The sequence below is a fragment of the Stegostoma tigrinum genome, chromosome 1, assembly GCF_030684315.1.
Source record: "Stegostoma tigrinum isolate sSteTig4 chromosome 1, sSteTig4.hap1, whole genome shotgun sequence".
NCBI classification, from domain to species: domain Eukaryota; kingdom Metazoa; phylum Chordata; class Chondrichthyes; order Orectolobiformes; family Stegostomatidae; genus Stegostoma; species Stegostoma tigrinum.
The window spans coordinates 103356223-103383846 of record NC_081354.1 but is presented as its reverse complement, the minus strand read 5'-3'; the positions used below and the strand labels follow the sequence as shown (position 1 = coordinate 103383846).

Here is a 27624-nt window from a genome sequence, read left to right as displayed (position 1 = left end):
TTGAGTCCCTCACAACTCTTAGTACTTCCTGAACCTTGAACACAATACTAGCTGCCCAATGGCATTGTGCTGTTTTCCTGCTTTGTTGTTTCCAAGATTTTCCTTCGTTATAGAACAAAAAAATTGTTTTTGATTCAAAATGGTGATTTTTTAGTAAGCGTTTCTTACACCTTTTTGATTTTCTGACCTAATTAGTTAAATTTTACCAGGAACAAAAACAGCTGTTGGAAAAGCTCAGCAGGTCTTGGCAGCATCTGCGAAGGGAAAAACAGAGTTAACGTTTCGGGTCCAGTGATCCTTCTTCAGAACACAACGTTCTGAGGAAGGATCACTGGACCCGAAACGTTAACTCTGTTTTTCCCTTCGCAGATGCTGCCAAGACCTGCTGAGCTTTTCCAACAACTGTTTTTGTTCCTGATTTACAGCATCGGCAGTTCTTTCAGTTTTAAGTTAAATTTTACCACTGATTTCATGTTTTTTTTAAATGATCAAATGTTTACTACTAAACATTTGTTCACCAGCTTTTTCTGACAATTTTAACCGAGTACAATGCCTGTGTACTGAATATAGTGAGTTAAGCTTTCTTTCTTTATTTTTCAATATTGATTGTATCTTTGCACGTCAAGGAACATGCTTATTATTAAAGAGGTAATGGGAACTGCAGATGCTGGAGAATTCCAAGATAATAAAATGTGAGGCTGGATGAACACAGCAGGCCAAGCAGCATCTCAGGAGCACAAAAGCTGACGTTTCGGGTCTAGACCCTTCATCAGAGAGGGGGATGGGGAGAGGGAACTGGAATAAATAGGGAGAGAGGGGGAGGCGGACCGAAGATGGAGAGAACCCTCACCCCATCCCCCTCTCTGATGTAGGGTCTAGGCCCGAAACGTCAGCTTTTGTGCTCCTGAGATGCTGCTTGGCCTGCTGTGTTCATCCAGCCTCACATTTTATTATGCTTATTATTAAGACTTTTTTACACTTTGACTGATGAATTTTATTTTATTTATTTCAGTATTGATTACTTTATCCTATGATAAAGATTCATAATTTTCTCCTTGTAGCCTTTGTAAGACTCTCCAAGTTCTGCACAAGCTTATTCGGTAGTCCTAACAATTCCTGACTTCTTTTGAGCTTCTACCAGGAGGCATATGCAACCTTTTTAACTACTGGCTGCTACATTCACAGAAACTGACTGGCTCTGTGAGCTATCATGCTGCTGAATATTTAATGCATGGTTTTCTGGCTGGAATCCCCCTCTTCCTACTTCTTGTTCTTGGATGGTTATAGTTTTTGTAGAGTTGAAAATTTCTTCAAAAGATCGCATTTAGCATATTATATGAGCCAATGATGCCTCCCAGCTGTCTGCATGATACATGTGGCGTAAGCCATACTGCTATCACTATGATATATTTTTGGAAACTGGCTCTCCCAGCATGCTATCTGTTATGATCATATCCATCAGAAGGGTCTGAGATGCCTTCGGTAGATTGACTGCAGTGTCTTTTTTATTCATAATTAGTCTGTTACTGATAACATCTGATAATACGATGCCCAAAAACAGTCTACAGGAGAAGTGAGGCTCAGTCTTGATGAACCAACAAAATTTATTACGTTGTACTTAATAGCTAGTTATGTTACACCAGAGTTACATGACAGTCCTTTTTAAGACTTCAGGTTTGACTTAAGAGTGAATATACATTTACTGTTAGTCAGAAACCTAAAGCAGGTACAGGAGTAGGCCATTCAGTCCTTCAAGCCTGCTCGACCATTCGGTACGATCATGGTTTATATACTACCAAGTGCTTTTGACTTGTATCCTTTTGATCCCTTTGGTCCTAAGAACTTAGACTTAACCCATATACTTAACACTGAATTGCACCAAACTGGAATACTGGTTAGCACTTCCCAGCAACAGATCCATGTTGATGGATGAAATTTAACTCATGATGGCAGTTAACTCTAACAGATAGTAACTGCTTTGGACACCAGTTGTTGCAGACTTGTTTCCTATATTTCAGTGCTGTACACATTATGTTACTTCAGGTCATTACACTAGAGTTCTCAATCACTGTAATGCCAATGAATACATCCACAATGCAGGTGAACTTAATAATCAACTTAACTTTGCAGGATAGAGTTCTGTTATTAGTCTCTTCCCCCGCTATCCCCTCTCTCTCCCTCTCTCAATTTTGGTTTTCCAAAGATTTCCAAAACCTGCCTGAGACACTGAAAATGCTAAGGCACAAGATACAGATTTCCCCCTAGTCCTGTCAATGTTGACCATCAGAGGCTGGGCATGTGGGCTGTACACCAATCATCTTCCAGCTATTCGGAGCCCTGTTTGAGAGGAAATCTCAAACTTTCAGTCTTGCCACCACTGATGTTGATTTTATTTCCCCCCCCACTTTTTCCCAGTCATCAAAGTGTAATGGTTCTTGCTCCAATCTCACAGATCTTCTGTGAAACCATATTGTTCCTGCTTGTTAAAGGAATAAGAGGGCATATATTTTGAGTAAGTTTCAAAAGGAGCAACTCAAATGTGAAAGAAAGCATTTTCACACAGTGAGTAGTTATGGTATGTCATGAATGTGGAGTCAATTGAGGCAGTCACGAGGACATTGTTTTAGTCCAAACAATCATCCAATGTGTGAGGCTATGGGGGGAATGTTAGGTAATGCTGCTCGTTTAAAGAGCCGATACAGACGTGATCAGAGAAAGGCTGTAACACTTCTGTACTGAATCAGGTTTGGTCTTTGTAGCAAAGTAAGTACACACTTGCCTTTTAGAGAGGGTGTTACAACTGTTAAATAGATGCTTTGGATGAGAGGCCTGCCCTATAAAGGAAGACTAGAACAGTCCCATATCTTCCAGAAATTTTGATATGTGACCTCCTTGTGATGTGTAACACAACTGAGTTGATTCAGGGACTGTATCTTCGCTTAGTGGGCCTACCACTAATATTTAATCTTGGAATAAAAAGGTGGCCATTGAGAAGTTTGATTAAGAAGAGTTGTATCACTCTTCACAAATCTTTGGAATTTTCTCTGAGATCTCCAAATGACCTGTAAATGATTAGTTACAGAGTATATTCAAAATTGTGATATGTTCTTGGAAACAATGGGAGTCTATGATATGGGGACTAAGCAGGAAAGTACAGATGAGGTTGTAAGTCAGCTGTGCTTACAATATACAGTGGAGCTTGTATGAGGAGGTGTATGAGCCTCGTCACAATCCTCTTTCTTCTGTTCCTGTATGGTACCACCACTGCCATTGTGTAGCCCATGCCATGATGATGCATTCTGTGCTTGGACTTTTAGAATTGCTTAAGATCATCTTCACAATCATCTGCAGTCTCATGTCAGTTAAGATCAATCACCTTCCACAGGCCACACCAAAGACATCAGGATTGGATGTTATTGGCTATTGAAACTTCAATAGACAATAGGTGCTGGAGTAGGCCATTCAGCCCTTCAAGCCAGCACCACCATTCATTATGATCATGGCTGATCATCCACAATCAGTATCCTGTTCCTGCCTTATCCCCATAACCCTTGATTCCACTATCTTTAAGAGCTCTGTCTATTTCTTTCTTGAAAGCATCCAGAGAATTGGCCTCCACTGCCTTCTGGGGCAGAGCATTCCATATATCCACCACTCTCTGGGTGAAGAAGATTTTCCTCAACTTTGTTCTAAATGGCCTACCCCTTATTTTAAACTGTGGTCCTGGACTCACCTATCAGCGGAAACATGCTTCCTGCCTCCACAGTGTCTAATCCCTTAATAATCTTATACGTCTCAATCAGATCCCCTCTCATCCTTCTAAACTCAAGTGTATACAAGCCCAGTCGCTCCATTCTTTCAACATATGATAGTCCCGCCATTCCGGGAATTGACCTTGTGAACCTACGCTGCACTCCCTCAATAGCAAGAATGTCCTTCCTCAAATTGGGAGACCAAAACTGCACACAATACTCCAGGTGCGGTCTCACCAGGGCCCTGTACAGCTGCAGAAGGACCTCATTGCTCCTATACTCAATTCCTCTTCTAATGAAGGCCAGCATGCTATTAGCTTTCTTCACTACGTGCTGTACCTGCATGCTTGCTTTCATTGACTGATGTACAAGAACACCCAGATCTCGTTGTGCTTCTCCTTTACCTAACTTGACTCCATTGAGACAGTAATCTGCCTTCCAGTTCTTGCCACCAAAGTGGATAACCACACATTTATCCACATTAAACTGCATCTGCCATGCATCCGTCCACTCACCTAGCCTGTCCAAGTCACCCTGTATTCTCAAAACATCCTCCTCACATTTCACACTGCCACCCAACTTTGTGTCATCAGCAAATTTGCTAATATTACTTCTAATGCCTTTGTCTATATCATTAATATATATCGTAAACAGCTGCGGTCCCAGCACCGAACATTGTGGTACCCCACTGGTCACTGTCTGCCATTCCGAAAGTGACCCGTTTATCACTGCTCTTTGCTTCCTGTCAGCCAGCCAATTTTCAGTCCAACTCAGTATTTTGCCCCCAATACCATGTGTCCTAATTTTGTTCACCAATCTCCTGTGCAGGACTTTATCAAAGGCTTTCTGAAAGTCCAGGTACACTGCATCCACTGGCTCTCCCTTATCCATCTTCATAGATACATCCTCAAAAAATTCCAGAAGATTAGTCAAGCACTATTTCCCCTTCGTAAATCCATGCTGACTCTGACCTATTCTGTTACTGCTATCCAAATGAGTCGTAATTTCATCTTTTATAATTGACTCCAGCACCTTTCCCACCACTGATGTCAGGCTAATCAGTCTGTAATTTCCTGTTTTCTCTCTCCCTCCTTTCTTGAAAAGTGGGACAACGTTTGCCACCCTCCAATCCGCAGGAACTGATCCTGAATCTATAGAACCTTGGAAAATTACCAACGCGTCCACAATTTCTAGAGCCACCTCCTTAAGTATCCAGGGACTTATCAGCCATCAGACCTAACAGTCTATCCAACACCATTTCCTGCCTAATATAAATACCCTTCAGTTCATCCATTACCCTCGGTCCTTCAGCCACTACTGCATCTGGGTGATTGCTTGTGTCTTCCCTAGTGAAGACAGATCCAAAGTACCTATTCAACTCATCTGCCATTTCCTTGTTCCCCATAATAAATTCACCTGTTTCTGACCTCAAAGGCCCAATTTTAGTCGTAACTTTTTTTTTTTCTTTTCACGTACCTAAGAAAGCTTTTACTATCCTCTTTTATATTTTTGGCCAGTTTTCCTTCATAGCTCTTTTTTTTTTCCTCTGTGTATTGCCTTTTTAGTTATCCGCTGTTGCTCTTTAAAAGCTTCCCAGTCCTCCGGCTTCCCACTCATCTTTGCTATGTTATACTACTTCTCTTTTATTTTTATCCAGTCCTTAACTTCCCTCATCAGCCACGGCCGCCCCTGCCTCCCCTTAGGATCTTTCTTCCTCGTTGGAATGAGCTGATCCTGCACCTTCTGCATTATATCCAGAAATACCTGCCATTGTTGTTCCACTGTCATCCCTGTTAGGGTATTGTACCACTGAACTTTGGCCAGCTCCTCCCTCATAGCTCCATAGTTCCCTTAGTTCGTGGCTAGTTCATGGCTATAAAGTGCTGGAGTGGCAAATGATGTGTTGTTACATTGTGTTGGATGGAACAGGTGGCCTAAGACAGAAATGTCAGTTTGACAGCAGCGTACATTTTCATACCTTCCGGCATGCCTGTCAGTTGCTTCTGCCTGGCAATGAAAGCTCTGTCCATAGTGTGAGACTGTTGGTGAATGAGGAATTGTGATAGTGTTTGTTGTATTCTGATAATCTCTTTACAATAGCCCTGACAGACAGATACCATTTAAGTCTTCTGAATTTGTCATCTTAGCCCTAACTTGTTCATTATGGAGTTGATGGCAAATGCTGTTGCTTTATAAGATTGAGATTGTACAGTATGCTACAAACCAGTATGAATCTTGATCACCACTTTCCTGACTTCTGCAATGTTGTTCAGGCAGTAACATCATTGTTTTTTGCACCAAACATTTTCCCTCTCTTTTATGTTGTCAGCATGGTTCCTGCTGTGTGCATGTGCATAAATCACATCTGAAGTTGAAAAACGTCTTTCTCTGGCAAGGGAGAGTGAAATGTAATTAGTTCTCAAAGAAAAGTGTGTATCAGTGGCCTCCCTTAACAACCAATGGCCTGCTGTAAAATACTACAAATATTACCTGGGCTGGAAGGAGCCAAGCCATATCAGCTATTCAGCAAGTCACCTTGATCATCACTGATGTTGTAGTTTCAGGCCACAGCACTGCCGATTTGTATTTTATCTTCAAGACGCTAAACACTTCTAGTCTGTGGGTGGGTAATTTGCAACCAGCAATCCTTCCTTCTAGATACTTCTACATCAACAGGATTAGACCTTGCTCAACCCCATTTCCTGCAAGGATTCTATCCCCAGTTTCTTTATCTCTGTCTCATCTGTTCCAGTGATGTCACCTGCCACTTGGGTGCTTCTGACATGACCATTTTCCCCAACTAAGATTGGGTGACCACTTTGCAGAATACCTCCCCTCTGCCCATAGAAATGCCCCTGACCTTGCTGTTGCTTGCTATTTCAATAAACCTGCTGTCAAGTGACATTTCTGCCTTAGGCCGCCTGTTCCATCCGACACAATGTAACAACGCATCATTTGCCACTCTGGCACTTCATAGCCATGAAGTTTCAATATTGAATGCCACAATACCAAAGCATGACACCCCAGCCCAGACATCTGCCCTCCACTTTTATAACATTCTTTTCACCCCACCACCACCCTGTGTCTAGTTGGTGTTTTTTCTGCACTTGCCTTCTAAATGTTTGTTTAAGCTAAATGGGCACAGGCCTAACCTGTTCACCCGTTTCTCATAACACAAGCCGTTCATTCAGGGAATCAGATCTGTGAACTTTGTCAATTGCTACTGAAAAAGTTGTGTTTTGGTTTCAAAAATGGAGACTAAAATTGTCCACAGTATTTCAGATGTGGTCCCACGATTGCTCTGTACAGCTACTATAAAATGGGAAGAAATTAGCTAACAGATTACGAGCCAAAACATTTATATTTATGATAATTGGCACAAAAGGAGAAACAAGAGTTATTTTCTAATGCTGTGAGATGTTATAAGCAAAAGTACACCTTTTTTTGCAAAAGTGCGGAAACATATTTAATAATTTTCGAAAAGGATAGCATAAGTACTTGAGTTGTTTGGTTATGGGGGAAAATTAAAAATGAGATTAATTAGGTTGTTCTTTCATTGAACCTTTTGGAAAGATTTTTATGATTCAAGGTATTTCTTCAATTACTTGGTGTTGACATTCAGCCAAGAAATATATTGAAATACAAAAACGTGGAGTGTTACACAAGTGAACAATGTCAAAGATTATTGTGTTCTCCAGTTTTGCTCTGAATTTGTGGATCACTGTCATTTCCTGCTGCAATTGTCTTTTATTACTTCTTAACCCTGTTTCTGATGTGCATTTTTTTGTGTATCTAGCGCAAACAAAGTAGATGATGAAGATTATGAAGATACAGTGTTAAATAAAACATGGGTCCTGGCACCAAGAGTTCATGAAAGTGATGTCACCAATATTCTGAATGACTTATTGAAAGGATATGACAACAAACTTAGACCAGATATAGGAGGTAAGACATTTAATATATTATTATAGTCATATAATGTGATAAAGCTAATAATGTGAAAAACTAAAATTAATGAGGAGGGAAAAGATGAATGACCAGAGTCAATTCGCAATATGAAAGATTGCAAGAAATTTTTTACATATCTAAAAGGTAAGAGAGGCAAGAGTGGGCATTGAACGGCTGGGAAATGAGGCTGGAGAAGTAGTAATGTGGAACAAATAAATGGTGGAAGAACTGAGTAGGGTAGTTTACATTTGCAGCCTGGCAGAACTTCTTAAGAGTCGGGGACTGGAGGCCTCTGACTAGTGGTATGCCTCAGGGATTGGTGCTGGGCCCATTGCTGTTTGTTATCCATATCAATGATTTGGATGAGAATGTACAAGGCAGATCACACTAAAATAGGCGGCACCGTGGACAGTGAAGAAGGTTCTCAAAATTGCAGCAGGATCTTTATCAGCTGGGGAAGGGGGCTGTGAAATGGCAAATGCAGTTTAATATAGAAAAGTGTGAGGTGTTGCATTTTGGAAAGTCAAATCAAGGTAGGAGTTTCATAGTGAATAGTAGGACCTTAAGGAGTGTAATGAAACAGAGGCACCTTGGAGTTCAGGTGCACAGTTCTCTGAAAGTGGAGTCACAGGTAGACAGGGCAGTGAAGAAGGCTTTTAGCACACTGGCCTTCGGCAGTCAGGGCATTGAGTACATAAGTTGGTACGGTATGTTGCAGTTGTACAGGATGTTGGTGAGGCCACACTTGGAGTATCGTTTCAGGTTTGGTCATCTTGCTATAGGAAGGATATTATTAAACTGGAAAAGGTGCAGAAGAAATTTTACAAGGATGTTGCTAGGACTTAAGGGACTGAGTTATAGGGAGAGGTTGGACAAGCTAGCCTTTTTTCTTTATAGAGCATAGGAACCTGAAAAGGGGGAGGATCTCACAGGAGTGTATAAGATCATGGGTGGCATGGATAGGGTGAATACACTGTCTTTTTCCCAGAATCGGGAAATCGAGGACTGGAGGGCATCAGTTTAACATAAGAGGGGAAGCAATACGTGGGAACCTGGGGCAACTATTTTACACACAGGGTGGTATGCACATGGAAATGAGCTGCCAGCGGAAGTGGTTGACATGAGTGCATTATGCCTTTTTCTATTTATTTTGCGGGATGTGGATGTCGCTGGCTGGACAGCATTTCTCGCCCTCCCCTAGTTGCCCTCGAGAAGGTGGTGGCGAGCTGCCTTCTTGAACTGCTGCATTCCTCCTGCTTTGGGTTGACCCTCAATGCTATTAGGGAGGGAATTCCCGGATTTTGACACAGGAATAGTGCAGGAGTGGCCATATATTCCCAAGTCAGGATGGTGAGTGACTTGGAGGGGTACTTGGATGTAGTGGTGTTCCCATATATCTGCTGCCCTTGTCCTTCTAGATGGAAGTGGTCATGGGGTTTGGAAGGTGCTTTCTGAGGATCTTTGGTGAATTTCTGCAGTGCATCTTGTCAATGGTCCAAATGGCTGCTACTAACCGTTGATGGTGGCGGGAGTGAATGCTTGTGGATGTAGTGCCGATCAAGCGAGCTGCTTTGTCCTGGATGGTGCCATGCTTCTTGAGTATTGATGGGACTGCACTGATCCAGGCAAGTTGGGAGTATTCCATCACATTCCTGACTTGTGCCTCGTAGATGGTGGACAGGCACTGAGAAGTCAGGAGGTGAGTTACTCGCCATAGTGTTCTCAGCTTTTGGCCTGCTCTTGTAGTCACTCTGCCAATGTGGTGGGTCCAGTTGAGTTTCTGGTCAATGTTAACCCCCAGGATGTTGATAATGGGTGAATTCAGTGAGGGTAATACCATTGAATGTCAAGGAATTGTGATTAGATTGTCTCTTATTGGTGATGGTCATAGCTTGGCATTTGTGTGGTGCGAATGCCACTTGCCATTTGTCACCCCAAGCCTGGATATTGTCCAGATCTTGTTACGTGTGAACATGGACTGTTTCAGTATCTGAGGAGTCATGAATGGTGCTGAACATTGTGCAATCATCAGCAAACATCTCCACTTCTGACCTTATGAAGGAGGGAAGGTCATTGATGAAGCAGCTGAAGATGGTTGGGTCTAGGTCACTACCCTGAGGAACTCCTGAAGGATGTCCTGGAGCTGAGATGATTGACCTCCTTGCAACCACAACCATCTTCTGTGTGTCAGGTATGACTTCAACCATCGGAGTGTTTGCCCCCTAATACCCATTGATTCCAGTCTGGCTCGGGCTCCTCAATGCTACACTTGGTTGAATACAGCCTTGATGTCATGGGCAGTCACTCTCACCTCACCTCTGGAATTCTGCTCTTTTGTCCATGTTTGAATCAAGGCTGTAATGAGGTCAGGAGCTGAGTGGCCCTGGCAGAACCCAAACTGAGCATCACTGATTAGGTTATTTCTGTGCAGGTGCTGCTTGACAGCACTGTTGGTGACACCCTCCATCACTTTACTGATGAGCAAGAGCAGACTGATGGAGGGGTAATTAGCTGAGTTGGATTTGTCCTGATTTTCATGTATTGGACATACTTGGGCAATTTTCCACATTCTCGGGTAGATACCAGTGCTGTAACTGTACTGGAACAGCTTTGCTAAGGGAGAGGCAAGCTCTAGGGTACATGTCTTCAGTGCCATTGTCGGAATGTGGTCAGGGCCAGTGGCCTTTACAGTGCCCATTGTGTCCAACCGTTTCTTGATTAACAACATTTAAAAAGCATTTGTATAAATATATGGATTGGAAAGGTTCAGAAGGATATGTGCCAAGTGCAGGGAGATGGGGTTAACATGAGGGACATTGTGGTCACCATGGACGCATTTGGACCAGAGGGCCTGTCTGTGTGCTGTAGGACTCTGACAGTGGTAAGAGAAAGTTCTAGGGAAGCTGAAATGTCTGAAGGTGGAAGAATCACCCAGACCAGGTGGGCTATGTCCCAGGATTCTGACGGAGATAGCTGAGGAGATTGGGGGGGGCATTGATGATTTTTCAGGAATTGCTGGAGTCTGAGAGGGCCCTAGATAGAGAAGATCTTGATTAGTAAGGGTATCAAGGGTTATGGAGAGAAAACAGGAAAAGTATATTGAAAAGCCCATCAGCTATGATCATATGACAGGGCATGCTCATTGGGCCAAATGGCCTAATTCTGCTCTTATATCTTGTTGTCTTATGAAACGTGGATCGATTCAGGATTTGCATCCTGTTTCACATTTCATTGGATTAAAAATTTGTTTGTTTTTTAAAATCAATGATTTTGAATATATGACTTTGGGTTAATTGCTATTCACCGGAAAAATTATATGTTTCAATGATCTTTGAACCACGCTTTCAACGTTAAAAGTAGGAGGCTGCCGCTTGTAACACAAAGGCAACAGCATAGGCTTAAGAGAACCTTAGTCATTGTTATGTCAGTCGTCACCATTGCCTGTAAGACAGTACAACCTGGACTGTGGCACTGATACAAGGAAATTCCACTTGCAATGTCTCCATTCCACCTTCTGGAATCATGTGAGGACAGCCTAAAAAATTGCTTGTATCCTGCTTGGAACCAGTCCCACAAGCATTCACTCAAAATTTCTATAAAATCAGAAACAATTGACTCAACATTCCATTCAGCTGCCCAAAAACCACCTCCCCCAACATGTCTTCTTTTCTCAACTCTCAAATGGTCAACCTTTTTCAATAGAGACCAAAGCAACGCGCAGGGCTGAAGCCCTCCCCCACCACCCCCCTTCCTCCCCCTCCCTCTCATCACGTTTAATCACACGTTGTGTCACAACACTTCAATGATTAGGCAGAGCAGCAACACAGAAAAAAAGAAACAGCAGGCAATACTACACTTTGGGATTGAATCAAGGGACATTTGATCAGAATGTGCTTCACGTTTCTCTGATGTATTCTCAAAATCTCTCATTGGCCACGTGTCAGGGACACTCAGGAGCCAAGGCAGAGCAAATTGGAAGTGAAGATGAGAAAAATACTTAACCAGGATGATGTCAAATCTATCTAATCTTCAAAGCATTGGAAGACAAACAGCACGTCATGACAATCAGCCAGCACAAAGGGAGGGCTGAGGTGCTGGTTGAAGGTGTAAGATCATTTTGAGCCCAGTATGTAGCCATGACAAGAGATTTCCATCAAGGATCGCAGAGGCAGCACGGTCCATTTGGTGTTGCTGGAGTGTTCTGCTATTCACTTATGATTTCTACCTGTGCTTGACCTTCCAACATGCATCACCTCATATCTGCACGGATTAAACTCCATCTGCCAATTTTCTATCCGTGCCTCCAACTGATCTATATCCTGCTGGACACTCTGACCATCCTCCTCACTATTTGCAACGCCACCAATCTTTGTATCATCCTCAAACCTGCTAATTAGACCAGCTACGTTTTCCTCCAAATCATTTATGTAGACCACAAAGAGCAGTGGTCCCAGCACTGATCCCGGTGGAATTCCACTAGTCCCAGCCCTCCATTCTTAAAAGCATCCTTCCACCACTACTCTGTCTCCTATGACTAAGCCAGCCCTGTATGCATCTTGCCAGCTCACATCTGATACCACTGACTTCACCTTTTGTACCAGTCTGCCAAGCGGTCCCTTGTCAAAAGCTTTACTGAAGTCCATGACAACATCAACTGCTTTTCCTTTATTAATGTTCTCCGTCACCTCAAAAAATTTGATTAATTTAGTGAGGCACAACCTCCCCTGCACAAAACCATGCTGTTTATTGCTTAAAAAGCCCATTTGCTTCTAAATGTGTGTAGATCTTGTCCCTGAGAATCTTTCCAATAATTTCCCTACCACCAGTGTAAAGCTCAAAGGCTTGTAATTTCCAGGATTATCAGTGATACCCTCCTAAAACAATGGAATAACATTGGCTATTTTCCTGTCCTCTGGGACCTCACCTGTGGCCAAATGCTCTAGCAATTTGTTTTCTTGCCTCCCTCTATTCTGGGATAGATCCCATTAGGATCTGGGGATTTATCTACCTTAGTACTTTTTAAGATGTGCAGCACCTCTTCCTTTTTAATATCAACTTAGCTTAGCAATTCGATGCTCCCTTCCCTGAGATCTCCTCCACCAATTCCTTCTGTTTGGAGAATACCGACACAAAGTATTTGTTTAGGACCACACCTACCTCTTCTAGCACCACACCCATTCCCTCCTTTGCCCGAGAGTGGGCCACTCTTTTCCTGGTTCTTTGCTTTTTATATATGTATAAAAAGCATTGGGATTCTCCTAAATCCTGTTTGCTAATGACTTCATGTCCCCTTTTAACCCTTTAATTCCTTTTTGAAGTTCAATCCTACTTTGCTCATACACTTCAAAGGCTTCATCAGTTCCTATCCTCCTAAACCTTTATAAATGATTTCTGTTTTGTTTTTGACCAAGGCCATAACGTCCCTGGTCATCCAAGGTTCACGTAACTTGCTATACTTATCCTTCATTCTTGCAGGAATGTGCCTCTTCTGAATTCTTACCGTGGAACGTAGAACAATACAGCACAGTACAGGCCCTTTGGCCCACAATGTTATGCTGACGTTTTACACTAATCCTAAGGTCTATCCAACCTCCACCTCTACCTTTATACTGTCATCCATATGCCTATCTAATGGCCGCTTAAATGCCCCTAATGAGGCCGACTCCACTACCCTCTCCGGCAATGCATTCCACGCCCCGACCACTCTGAGTAAAGAACCTACCTCTGACGTCTCCCCTATATTTACCTCCACTCACTTTAAAACTATGCCCCCTCATAATAGCTACCTCCACCATTTTTTCAGGGTTAAATTCCATCTGACACATCTCAGCCCAGCTCTGCGTTCTATCAATGTCTGTTTGTAATCTAGAACAGCCGTCCACACTGTCCGCAACTTGATCCACCTTTGTATCATCCGCGAACTTACTAATCCACCCTTCCACTCCTTCACCCAAATCATTTACAAAAATCACAAGTAGAAGAGGACGCAGAACAGATCCTTGTGGTACACCACTCATAACTGAGCACCATGTTGAATATTTTCCGTCCACTACCATCCTTTTGTCTTCTAAGGGTCAACCAATTCTGAATCCAATCTGCCAATTTCCCCCCTAGTTCTGCCCCATCCAATCCCCTGGCTGTGAGCCCCAGTCCATATAGGGGAAGTTAAAACCATCTACCACAAGACCCCTGTTGTTCTAACATCTTTCCAAAATCTGATGACATATTCTGTCCTCTATCTCCTGGCTATTGTAAGGCCTGTAGTATCCCCCCAGCATTGTGATTTCACTTGTTCTATTCCTCAGTTCTACCCATATTGCCAAGTTGCACAAATCCTCTGATTTATAAGACTACAAGACATAAGAACAGAAATTAAGCCATTCATCTCATCAAGCCTGCTCTGCCATTCAATCATGGCTTAAAAGTTTTTCAAACTCATTCTCTCGCATTCTCCCAGTAACCTTTGATCCCCTTGACAATCAAGAACCTATCTATCTCGATCTTAACTATAATCAATGACCTGGCTTCAACAATGTTCTGAAGCCGTGAATTCCACAGATTCATGTTCTCTGGCTGAAGAAGTTTCTCCTTATCTCTATTCCAAAGGGTCTTCCCTTTACTCTAAGGCCGTGCCTTTGGGTTCTAGTCTTTCCTGCCAATGGAAACAATGTCTACTCTGTCCAGACTGCTCAGTATTCTGCAAGTTTCAATTAGATCTCCCCTCATCCTTCTAAACCCAGAGTCCTCAAACATTCTTCATATGTTAGGCTTTCCATTCCTGGGATCATTTTCGTGAATGTCCTCTGGACCCGCTCCAGGGCCAGTATATCCTTCCTGAGGTTTGGGACCCAAGGTTGGTCACAATACTCTAAATGTAGCCTGACCAGAGCTTTTATGAAGCCTCAGAAGTACATTACTGCTTTTATATTCTAGTCCTCTCCAGATAAATAAACATTATATTTGCCTTCCTAACTACTGACTCAACCTGCAAGTTTGCCTTGAGAATCCTGGATGAGCTTTCCCAAGTCACTTTGTACTTCAGACTTCTGAATTTTCTCCCCATTTATAAAATAGTCCATGCTTTTATTTTTCCTTGCACTTTCTCATGGTATACTCCATCTGCCTCTTCTTTGCCCACTCTCCTAACCTGTCCAAATCCTTCTGCAGCCTCCTGCCTCCTCAATACTACCTGTCCCTCCACCTATCTTTTTATCATCTGCAAATTAGCCAGAATGCCCTCAGTTCCTAGATCATTAATATAGAAATTTAAAAAAGTTGTGGTCCCTACATTGACCCCTGTGTAACACTGCCAGTCACCAGTTTCCATCCTGAGAAGGATCCTTTATCCTCACTCTCTGCTTTCTGCCATACAGCCAGTCTTCTATCCATGCTAGCACCTTGCGTCTAACACCATGGGCCCTTATCTTACTCAGCAACCTCCTGTGTGGCACCTTGTCAAAGGCTGCCTTGAACTCCAGGTTGATAATATCCATTGACTCTCCTTTGGTCTCCCCTGCTAGTTATTTCCTCAAAGAATTCTAGTAGATTTGTCACTTCCAAGCATTCAGAAATCTCATCCTTTGCAATGGACTTCAGTTTCTTACCAATGACCAAGGTCAGGCTAATTTGCCTATAATTTGAGATAACAAGGTGTAGAGCTGGATGAACACAGCAGGCCAAGCAACATCAGAGGAGCAGGAAAGCTGACGTTTCGGGCCTAGCCCCTTCCTACTATCTTGGTCTATAATTTACTATCTTTTGCCTTACTCCCTTCTTAAATGGGGATCATATTAGCAATTTTTTAGTCCTCTGGAACCCTCTCTAACTCTAGTGATGCCTGAAAGATCACTACTAACGCCTCTATTATCTCCTCAGCTATCTCCTTCAGAACTCCATGGTGTAGTCTATCTGGTCCAGTTGATTTATCCATCTTCAGGCCTTTAAGTTTTTTTTCTGGCACGTTCTCCATGGTGATAGCCACCATACTTAGTTCTGGCCCTGACTATCTTGAAAATTTGGGATATTACCCCATGTTCGACTGATGACTACACAAAGTACTTACGCAGTTCCTCAGCCATTTCTTTGTTTCCCCTTATTACTACTACTCCCAGTATCGTTTTCCAGCAGTGTGTCGTCTTTTGCGTCTCTCTTGCCTTTTATATATCTAAACAAACTCTTGCATTTTATAATATTACTGGCTAGCTTACCCTCAGTTTTAATCTTCTCCATCCTTCTTTCTCTTTTTTTGTTGCCCTCTGTTCATCTTTGTAAGCTCCCCAATCCCCTGGCTTCCCACTGCCCTTCCCTGTATTATATGCTTTCTCTTATGCTTTTATGCTGCCCCTGACTTCACTAGTCAGCCATGGTTGCCTCGTCCTCCCTTTAGTTTGCTGCCTTTTCCTAGGGATAAATTTTTACTGAGTCTCCTAAATTACTCCCAGAAACCTTTGCCATTGCTGTTCCTCAGTCTTTCCTACTTGGCATCTCTCCTCGTCAATTCTAGTCAGCTCCTCTTTCATGCGTCTGTATTTGCCTTTATTCAGCTGTGTTTTTTAGTTCATTCATGGGATCCGGGCAGTGCTGGCTAGGCAGCATGTATTGCCCACCCCTAATTGCCCAGAGGGTGATTTCAAATCAATCACATTGCTGTGGGTCTTGGGTCACATGTAAGCTAGTTCAGGAATACAGTTTCCTTCCCTAAAGGGCATTAGTGAACCAGATGGGTTTTCCCAACAATCAGCAATGGATTCACAGTCATCATTAGATTCTTAGTTCCAGATATTTATTTAATTCAAATGCCACCATCTGCCATGCCGGGATTCGAACCCGGGTCCCCAGGACATTATCGTGGTCTCTGGATTAATAGTCCAGCAGTAATACCACTAGGCCATTGCCACCCCTGTAATAACATGGCATCTGATTCCACCTTTTCACTCTCAAATTGCAGAGTAAATTCAATTGTATTCTGATCACTGGCTCCTAAGGGTTCCTTCATCTTAAGCTTCCTTATCATGATTGTCTCATTACACAACACCAAATTCAGAATTGCCTGTTTACTCATGGGCTCCACCACAAGCTGCTCCAAAAAGCCACCTCATAGACATTCCACAAACTCCTTTTTCTTGCAATCCACTAAGATGATTTTCCCAGTCCCCCTGCATATTGAAATCCCTCATGATCACTGTAACCTTGCCTGTCTTACACACCTTTTCTATCTTCCAAAATATCTTATGCCCTAAATCCTGACTACTGTTTGGAGGCCTGTACATAGCTCTCATTATGGTTTATTTGCATCTGTGATTTCCCAATTCTACCCACACGGATTCTCTATCATCTGATCCTATTTCATTTCTTGCTATTGATTTAATTTCATTTCTTACCACTGTTGACCACCCTGTTTATCCTTTTCACTAGAACACTGGTCCCAGCTTGGTTATCTTCCCTTAGGACAGCTGTGACATGCTCCTTTACCATTAACACAACTCACCCACCTCTTTTACAACCCTTTCTCTCATACCTGAAATATCTAAATCCTGGACCATAGAACATAGAACTGCACAGCACAGTACAGACCCTTCGGCCCAAAATGTGCCAACTTTTACCCTAAGTCTAAGGTCTATCTAACCTACACCCCAAAGAACACACTCGTCCCTTTAAGACAGGTCTCAGTTATCACAATTATGTCATAATTCCAAGTACTAATCCAAGCTTTGAGTTCAATAACCTTACCTATTCCACTTATCCATTAAAACACTTGCATCTCAGACCACCTCCCCCTGCTCTTTCCAGCAGCATTGCCCTACATGTTCTTGTTCTTAGTCCTGTTTGCTTTGCTTTGGTTTCAACGTCCCTCAATTTCTGCAAATCCTGGCCCTTCTCCATTGGTTCGCGTTCCCCGTGCCACCCTAGTTTAAACCCTCCCCAGCTGCTCTTCCAATTAACCCCCAGCGACATCTGTCTTGCTCCTGTTCAAGTGTAACCGTTCAGTTTGTATTGGCCCCACCTCCCCCAGAACTGACCCTAATGCTCCGCAAATCAAACCCTTCCCCCATGCCATGTTTTCAACCATGTCTTCGTCCTATATATCCTGCTGTTTCTAGTCTGACCAGCTAGTGGCGCTGGTTGTAATCCTGAGATAATGACCTTTTGAGGTCCTATATTTCAACTTTCTTCCAAGTTCTCTATATGCTGGTTTTGGGATCTCATTCCTTTTTTAAAGCCCACATCATTAGTACCAATGCGTACCATGGCCACTGACTGTTCACCATCCCCCTCCAGAAAGTCCTGCAGGCACTCTGAGACATATAGAATCTTAGCACCAGGGAGGCAACACACCATCCTGTACTCTCATTTGCAGCCATCATTCTGCCTTGGAAATATATTGCTATTCCTCAAGCGTCATTGGTACAAAATCCAGGAATTCCCTCACTGAGGACATTTGTGGGTCTATCTACAGCACATGGACTACAGCAGTTCACGAAGGCAGCTCACTGCCAACTCCTCAAGGACAACTTGGGATGGGCAACAAGTTCTGGTTCAGCCAAGGATGCCTGCATCCCATGAGTGAACAATAAAATATAATACACTTTCAGTGGGGATAATTGAAGAGTAGTATAATAATGGATAGTCTTTTCTTTTTTCCTTGCTGGCTAATGCATGGATGATTCTGTATCTCTAAAGGACATGTCCTGGCCACTGTAGGCAAGAGTCAAGATCCTTTCTTCTGGGAAGTGATGAGCTTTCAGATTCTTCCCCCGCTGCCGACATTCCTTTTGGCCCTGTACTGGGCCATTTTCTATTGGACTGAGAGAAAGGATGAATTGAGTGAGATGAAAGTGGGAGACACCGCTCTTAGTGTTGGTGCATGTGGGGGATAAGTGGTGAGATGTCCCAAGCGACTAAACAGTAGTAGCAATGAGTTGTTAAAGCCAGTGAGAGAAAATGTTGCATGCAGCAGTGAGTGTGGTAGAGTGAGAGTCTTGGTGAGAGAGGCGCAGCAGCAGAGGCAGACTAAGTGTAAAGATGCAGAGAGTAGACGGTGACACCTATCCTGATGGATCAGAGAGCACCATTGACATTATTGAAGCATTGCTGGTCATTTATCCAAGTGATTAAGACTGCACTGACTCGGGTAGCAGCCTCTAACCAGGCTGGCAGGGGCTGGTACTATGCCTGCCTCTGTCTGTCTTGTGGAAAAGAGCCTCACCATCCACCAAGGCCTCCAGGATCCTGCCTGCAAAGTTCCACCAGCTCCCCTTTGTGTCATGTTTTGGGGCAAGTTCATTTAATCATGCAGGCAGCTTGCTATCACAGCCTGCCATTACACACTAACTATTGTTAGTCACTAACAGTCCCCTTTTACAGCTATTCATCCTCCTAGCCAAATGGTTATCAACTCCTTTGTCTATCCAACTGCTTTTCTCTCTCTTTGAGCTCTATCCTTTATCCTATCATTTACTCCCTTCCCCATTTCCTGCATATATTCCAATGTTTTCACAGCTACCATCAGTTCTGAGGAAGGGCCACTGGTCCCAAAAAGTTAACTCTGATTTCATTCTTCACAGATGCTGTCAGACCTGCTGAGTTTTTCTGACACATTCTGTACTTGTCCTTGGACTACCAGTACTTGACAGGCATACATTGGTGTCTTAAATATGGTGCTGGTACAGGAATGCAAGGATGTCCTGGCAGTGTTGAGTACTTTTTGCTGAGGGTGAATGGATAATGGAGTTAGCACCATAGAGGGCTTGCACCTGGTTAATGAGGCACATTGGGATGATTACTTGAGAAAATACACAGGCCTTGAGGAGAGAAAACATTCATGAAAGTCAACAAAAATCACATGAATTCAAATAGTTCCTGATCCATGATAACACCCAGGATGTTGATAGTGTGGGATTTGGTGGTGTTTCAGGGGATCATGGAGTCATATACATTGAAAGTTTGCCAATACGTTCCCCATGATTTTCCCATCCATGACAAAATTTGGAAATTGCAAATTTCCGCTGATTCCAGATGCCTCCATTGATTTAAGTACAGAGCAGCTGGCATATATTGGCTGATATAGCAGAGTCTAACATTGTGCTGATTTATTGACTGATCGGACAGCCAATAAATATTTTCCAAATTTTCATGTTGCTTCCTTTTGTGTATACAGTCATTGTAATATTACAGCAATGAATTGCAATTTTTAGCTATAACTACTACTAGGTTATTTTAGCAGTTTCTCAATGTATCTGCATAATCTGAAAGCTTCCTACCAGCTGGATGGAAATCACTCGTATTCCTCAGGAATTACTAATGCATATCATCAACAGGAGATACCCAACAGAATTCTCCTTTTAAAAATTGCATTTCACACCTTTTCAAATTAATTATATTAAGTGCTGAAATTCTATTGTCAGCAATTTCACACAGTGGTAGCAAACTAAATTATGTTTCTGTCCAAAAGGTAAATCTATTACTGGGTTGGAATTTTGAATGGACATTGCCATTTTTTATTTAGAATTAAATGTAGTTTTATTTTCAAACATTGTTTTGCTTTCTCACAACAGCTATAATCTGCCGCCCGTGTAAGCAGTGTAAATATTTCCCTTTTATATTCACGGAGCATCATTGGCATATGGAGTTAAGCTTAGAATACAGACAGTAAGAGGGAATTTGGTTGAGTTGAATTTTCAGCTGAAAAATATTAAAAATGTTCAAATATCAAAACTTTAATTTAAATCTGCTGAAGTCAATAAGGCATTCAGAAAGGGCTAATCATTAAGACATTGTACCCTGTTTTTTTGGTTAAATGAAATGATCCCAGAGAAATGCAGGGGGAGATTTTCAGGATCCAGCACTGCAATCGTACCATGTATTATTGATGCTGATCTCGTAGCCTAACTGGATTTGCTGATTTTTTAAAAAGAGGCAGTGTGAACAAGAAACTGTTAGCTCCAGATGTTCTTTTTATTAAAGGTACGTTTGTTGATGCTAGGCAAAAAGAAGAGAATTGTTTATAGGAGGGTGCAGATCAGATTCAGCCTTGGATGTTTGTTGGCTCTCTTAAGAAAAAGCAAGTCAAAGGCAGGCTTTGCATCTCACATACCTTTCTCTGAAGAAACATACTGCCTGCTTGATAGGAGGTGGCTCTCATTATATATGGCAGAGCGTGAAAGCAGGTGAGCAGAATTATGAGCAGTTTCTAGCAGCCTATCCAGGGAAGTCTGAACATTGCAGTCATTCAAGTCAATTGGCAAAATTTGCAGGTGACAAATAAATTTGTCTCTGCTTATAGCAGCTTGGTGTGCGCTGAGCCTTGAACAAACTGTTAACTCCATGCTGCATATCCATGTCAGTACTGTCAATCATTGCTGGTTCAAATCGCAAGCTGATTGCGAAGCACAAATTCATTTGCTCACCTATGGTACAATGTAAATTGGTATTTTATTGATCATCCAACATATATTTCCACTGGAAACATTAGTTCTCACTTCTGGCAGATCCCTTACTAACTGGATTTGTAATTATATCTGACTAATCAAAGTAACTGCATTTAAACATAGCTGGAGTCTTACATTACATCCTGTGATGTAAGACAAGTCCCTCTTCTCATTTAAGACGCAACAGAAGTTTATCCTCCTTGATTCAGTGCAGAAAAGAGTATCTGTGAGAGTTCTACCCAAACCACAACCAGGATTGTATCACAACCTGCAATATATGATTTGTTGTCTCCTACAACAAACATCATGAACTGCCTTGCTTGCATTATTGCACGAATGGGTTTCAGCCAACAGTCCAGATTGTGTAATGCTGTCTTATTTCATCCTGAAAAACGAATCTGAAAGCTGGTGGCATTATATCAAGTTACACTCAGTGATAATACATTAACGTTTCATTTCTGAGTAAATAGCTTGATTACAGTGAATTAACAGCTAGTTTTAAGCCTTGCTCAATTTTCTTTCACAATAATAAGCTGTTTATAGAATGGGCACCATTCACTATCAATCATAAACCTAGCATTTATTCTGTCTTCAACAGCCAATAATACAGGATGCACCATTCTAGAGAATTAGCCAATCAGAGTCCTACAGTGTGCAAGCAGTCTCTTCATGTCCACCTAGTTTCCTAAACTGATTTAGCTGCATTTTCCAGCATTTGGCCTATATCCCTTTCAATGTTTCCTATCCATGAACCTGTGAAAATGTTGTTTATGTACTGTGGCTGTACTCACCACTGCCACTTCCTCTGGCAGTTCATTCCATATACGTACCACCCTCTGTGAGTATGCGCTAGGTGAAGCACGAATGAGTATGAGCATCAGGTGAAATTAGAAGATGAATTTCAATCTGCCACCGGACAACCAACTTGCATCTTTAATTGGGTGCAGAGCCCTGTGACTGGGAGCTCAATGCTGCCCAATACAGGAACCACTAGCCGCATGTAGCTCACTTGGATGTGGATGATTCTAATCATTGAATATAAAACAGGCCAGAGACACTCCTTCGGGAGGTGATTTCTGTGTTTATACTTGCACACTGTATAGATACCAATTTTAGGCTTTTTTGTGTTTATTGGTAAAATAATAAGATGAAAGAATGTGTTCATTCTTTTGATTATTGGAAACCATTTATTTTCTTGGTAACTAAATGGTGGTCGATATTAGTTAAGCAAGTTATTACATTGTGAAGTACATCTAGTGGGTGAGTTGTTTTGATACATTTTCTAGCCTGAGGCTAGTCAGCAAAATCCATTGAACTAATTATAATTTTCTCTATTCAGATACCTGAAGCTCTGACCCACCTAAAAACCTGCAAAGCAGCATGTTATTAGTGATAAAGGGAATATGTTAACTTTTTCAGCATAATTGTAAAGTTAAAAGTGCCAAATATAAACACTAACACAGGATATATAGATAATGTTTTTTAAAAATGCTATTGTTATCTTACATAATTATGCAACTGCAATTGCAGAATGTTTTTTAATGTTTAAACTTTAATTATAAATGAGAATAAATGAAACTTTTCTTGTAAAACTATTTAACATCAGACAATTATTTATAGCATACTGTTACGTCAAAAACAGTTTTTGATAAACACAATTTTGGTCTGCTAAAGTTGCACAAAAAGCATTATAAATAGATGTTGTTATCTCTCTCTGCTATGGTTCCAACCTGAAATATGATACATTTCCAGTGAGGCCAACAATGATTGAAAGTGATGTCTACGTGAACAGCATTGGCCCAGTTGATGCGATCAATATGGTAAGTCAGTTATTCTCTATGCGATATGTGTTTTTCACTTTTGCACTTACTGTATTGGTCACTGTTTCATATGGTATTTGCAGGTATGATTTTTCTCAGAGCTCATGCTACAGCAACATTCATTTTATCAGTGAGTAAGGAGATAATTCTTGAAACTTCGCTTTTGCACTTTATGGTAAATGTTTATTTTTCAGAAATGCCCAATACTTGTTTCAAGGCAAGTATACAGAGTTTTATTTTTCAACACAAAAATTGAGTTAATAGTATCCAAGTACCTTTTCCACAGACGTTTGATAGAACTGGTCAACGTCCGTCCTGATAATGTTTGTTTGCCGTGGTGAAATACAGATGCGGGTAGTTCAGTGCTTAATTGATACAGGCCCTAAAACTCCTTAGGTACTCTCATGAATTCCTTGGCAGAATGTTATCACAGTCCCAAGGAATTAATTTTTCTATTTTCTCCTTCATTTTTCTGATTCTCTAAATACCGTTCCTAAACAAATAACTGGGTATGTTCAGAATTTTAGTGAGGACAACTGTGGTACTTTACCTGGGACTGCTCCAAAAAAATTGTTTAAATTTTGAACAGATTAGTGCTGCTGATTCTTTGAGATGGGTTGGTTATGCCTTTAAGTACCACACATGCAGCCCCTAATGTCTACTATATCTGCACACTTCTTTCTTGTGCCTTAAATACTCTCTTTCCCCTTAAGTGGATATGAAGCTGAAGATTGTGGTTTAAAGCCTAGTGCAAAAGTCCATGCTTAGATTATTTTAAAACATGTTAGAAGTTAAGTGCTTGTTAGTTTCCACAACACAGCTGACATCTAATTCTTGGTTGTGCTCCAAGTTCCTGGGTAAACATCCGTCTGATCACTGATACTTCAGTTGGAAAGAGCAGGTGATCGCATGGTGACATACATTATTAGAAATGTAGACATCAAATTCAAGTCAAAATGGTAGTGATTATCATATGTGCTCCTCATTGTTATCCATTAAATTGCCTTGTAGGGTAATTTCATTTGTGGTAATGAACATTGAGTAAAATTGCAATCATTTGAATTCAGCAGAATGGTTTTAGCATTTGAACATAGAACAGGCCCTTTGGCCCTCAATGTTGCACTGACCTGTGAACTAATCTAAGCCCCTCCCCCTACACTATCCCACCATTATCCATATGCTTATCCAAGGACTGTTTAAATGCCCCTAAACATAGAACATTACAGCACAGTACAGGCCCTTCGGCCCTCGATGTTGTGCCGACCATTCCAATCTGAAGCCCATCTAACCTACACTACTCAATGTACGTCCATTTGCTTGTCCAATGACGACTTAAAGTTGGCGAATCTACTTCCGTTGCAGGCAAAACGTTCCATTCCCTTACTACTCTGAGTAAAGAAACTACCTCTAACATCTGTCCTATATTTTTCACCCCTCAATTTAAAGCTATGCCCCCTCGTGCTCGCCGTCCCCATCCTAGGAAAAAGGCTCTCCCTATCCACCCTATCTAACCCTCTGATTATTTTGTGTCTCAATTAAGTCACCTCTCAACCTTCTTCTCTCTAATGAAAACAGCCTCAAGTCCCTCAGCCTTTCCTCGTAAGACATCTTCATTTCTTGCTTTGAGATCCTTCAAGCCTTAATCTAAAATCCACGTTGCATGATTGGCCTTTTCAGATGGTAATGGCATTCCAATCATAGGCAGTGGAAGTGACATAAGTTTTATTCCTTGTCTGCAGGGAAGTCATTTATATATGTTCCCTTGCACTTTCCTAATTTAATGGCCAATGTTGCTTACTTGGTCCCACATTCATGCTGGTTGATGTTATAACCAAAGTATAATCATCATTCATTTTTGGAAATAGAATACTCTTATTTTTATCTGGACTTGGCTTCTCTTTTACTGTACAGTTGAAATTCGGTTTGTGGATTTAAAAATAAGAATCTGAATTGTCCTGAAGGAGATAGCAAGAACTGCAGATGCTGGAGTCAGAGTCAATACAGTGTGGAGGTGGAGGAACACAGCAGGCCAGACAGCATCAGAGGAGCAGGAAAGTTGATGTTTCAGGTCAGGACCCCATCACATTGACTTAACTGCTACTCTGATGCTGGCTGACCTTCTCTGCTCCTCCAGCTCCACACTGTATTGACTACGTTATCCTAAATTTAGCTCATGGAAATTTTTCCCATGTCATTGGGAATAGTTTCGTGTATTAGATCCTAGAGAGGAGGAAACTGCAATCTCACTGTGCTGTCACCGGTTGGCCATAATATGACCTTTGCAATCTTTCCAGTCATTTGGGACCATTCAGAAAATCTACTCCATGTTTGAGGAAAAGCTACTTTATTGTCTGCTTTAATCCAACTGAGTAATTAGAAAGGTCAAGTTTAAATCAGTTCACTAGCAGAATTCTGACAGACTCTAAAATATTTTAAGGCACAAACCAGTGGGTAAAACCTTTTTAATTTTAATGGCTCACATCTTATAACTTAAATTTCCATAATTTATTTCAGTACCTTGACAATAAATGAGAATGCTGGAGATCAGTATAAAATAAACAGACCACACAAATTTGTCAAGATATTAAACTTTGACCACATGTGCAGAGATTGTATCCATTCTCACCTCCTTTACCTTTGGGTTTTCTTCCAGTTAAGTGTGTAAATAAGTGTTACGTGGAAAATTTAAAAATATACCATTCAGGTGCTGGTGGTAAGTACCTAAATGTCAGATACCTCTTCTTTACAAATATTAAACTCTAAATATAATTTTCTCTACTTGAAGGAGTTGGAGATCATCAGTAATTTGGTTATTTTGATTTGACAAACTAGATGGCATCTGAAGCTGAACTGGCAAAATACAATCCAATTACTTAACAGCCCCAAATGGCGAGAAAAATTTCTAGTGCTAACATCACTGATGCCAGTAAGCACTGTGAACTGGTGATTGGTCTGAGGGATCAAAGCATTTCCCTAAAAAATGAACCAACCTATTTTATTAAAACAGGCACACATTATGTCTGTTCATTTCTCAAGTCAATGCCTTGATTACTCAGGATCAATCTGCCTGATTTAAAATTTAAATACAGCCTGGCCATCTATTGTCAGTCATTATTAGTTGATGCAGCTTCCATGGAAACATCTCTGCACATCAAAGTCCACTTGCCAAACAATCGTCACTCATAGAGCCAAAGAGTAATACAGCATAGAAACAGGCCCTTCGGCCCAAACTGGTCCTTGCTGACCATGGTACCCACTCGGCTAGTTCCATTTGCCTGCATTTGGTCCAGACCTCTCTAATCACTTCTATCCGTGTACCATTTCAAATGTTGCTATTGTACTTGCCTCAACTAATTTCAGTGGCAGCCTATTCCACATATGTTTCACTCACTGTGAAAAGAAGTTGCCCCTCAGGGCTGCCTTCTTAAATCTTGCCCCTCTCACTTTAAACCTATGCCTTAAACTCTCTCGTTTTGAATTCCTCATCCCTGGGAAATGGACTATGTGCTTTCATCCTATCTTTGCCTCTCTTGATTTTATACAATTTAGTAAGGTCACCCCTCGTTCTCCAAAAAATAAAGTCCTATCCTGTCCAACTTCTCCCTACAATTCAGGCCTCCTAGTCTTGGCAACATATTCGTAAATTTTCTTTGCACCCCTTCCATGTCTTTCCTATAACAGGGTGACCAAAACTCTACACAATACTCCAGCTACAGCCTGACCAAAGACTTATGCAACTGTAACATAATGTCCCAACTCCTGTACACAAAGCCTCGACTGATGAAGGATTTTTCCGACCTTAAACAGTAGACTCATGATGATCATTAGATTCTCAATTCCAAATATTTCATTGAATTCAAATTCCACCATCTGCTGGTCGCAGGATTCAAACCCGGGTTCCCAGAACACTATCTGGGTCACTGGATTAACAGTCTAGCGATAACACCACTAGGCCATCACCTCCCCGATCTGTATTGAATTGCATTTGCTAATCTTTAGCCCACTTCTCCATCTGATCAAGATCCCTCTGTAATTTTTGGTAACCTTCTTCACTATCAATGATGCCTGCTAACTTTGTACTGTCTGCAAAAACTTGCTAATCATGCCTTGTACATTCACATCATCATTTATGCAAATAACAAACAGCGAAGGTCTCACCACTAGTCACAGGCCTCCAGTCTGAGACCAAACCTTCAAACATTGAACCAATTTTGAGTCCAGTTAGTTCGCTCTCCCTGAATCCCATGCAATCCAGCCTTTATGACTAGTCTGCCACGGGGGACATTGTCAAAGGATTTACTAAAGTCCACATAGCCAACATCCACTGTCCTAACATCATCTAGTCTCTTGGTTACCTTTTTGAAAAACTCTAAAAGATTTGTCAGGCATGACTTCCCACACACAAATATATACATGACTTCCCTAGCACTCCTCCTTGTTGGCTTTCTCCTTGAATTGGTATTCTTGCGAATTGTCCTGATGAGTTGAGTTGAAAAGCTTCAGCAAAAGGCTTTTATTTAATAAATACTAATAGGCAAGACAATCATTAATCCCATAATTTTGTTGTGTTTCTTTGGCTGACACACACCTGTGAAGTCCTGTGATTTTAATGGAGAGCAGTAACTTTTAAAAGAAATGAAATTCCAATTTGAAGCCATAACATTCAACAGCTATAAA

At 41.5% G+C, this 27624-nt stretch overlaps 1 protein-coding gene across 1 annotated transcript in view; it reads left to right on the top strand.

Annotated features, from left to right (window-relative positions):
• Positions 1–27624, top strand: part of gabrg1 (gamma-aminobutyric acid type A receptor subunit gamma1) — a 158186-nt gene that overhangs the window by 55548 nt on the left and 75014 nt on the right. Inside the window, exons 2-3 of the mRNA XM_048544870.2 lie at positions 7549–7697; positions 22880–22947. Of these exons, the coding sequence (XP_048400827.1) occupies positions 7549–7697; positions 22880–22947 (217 nt within the window). The remainder of the gene's footprint in view (positions 1–7548; positions 7698–22879; positions 22948–27624) is intronic.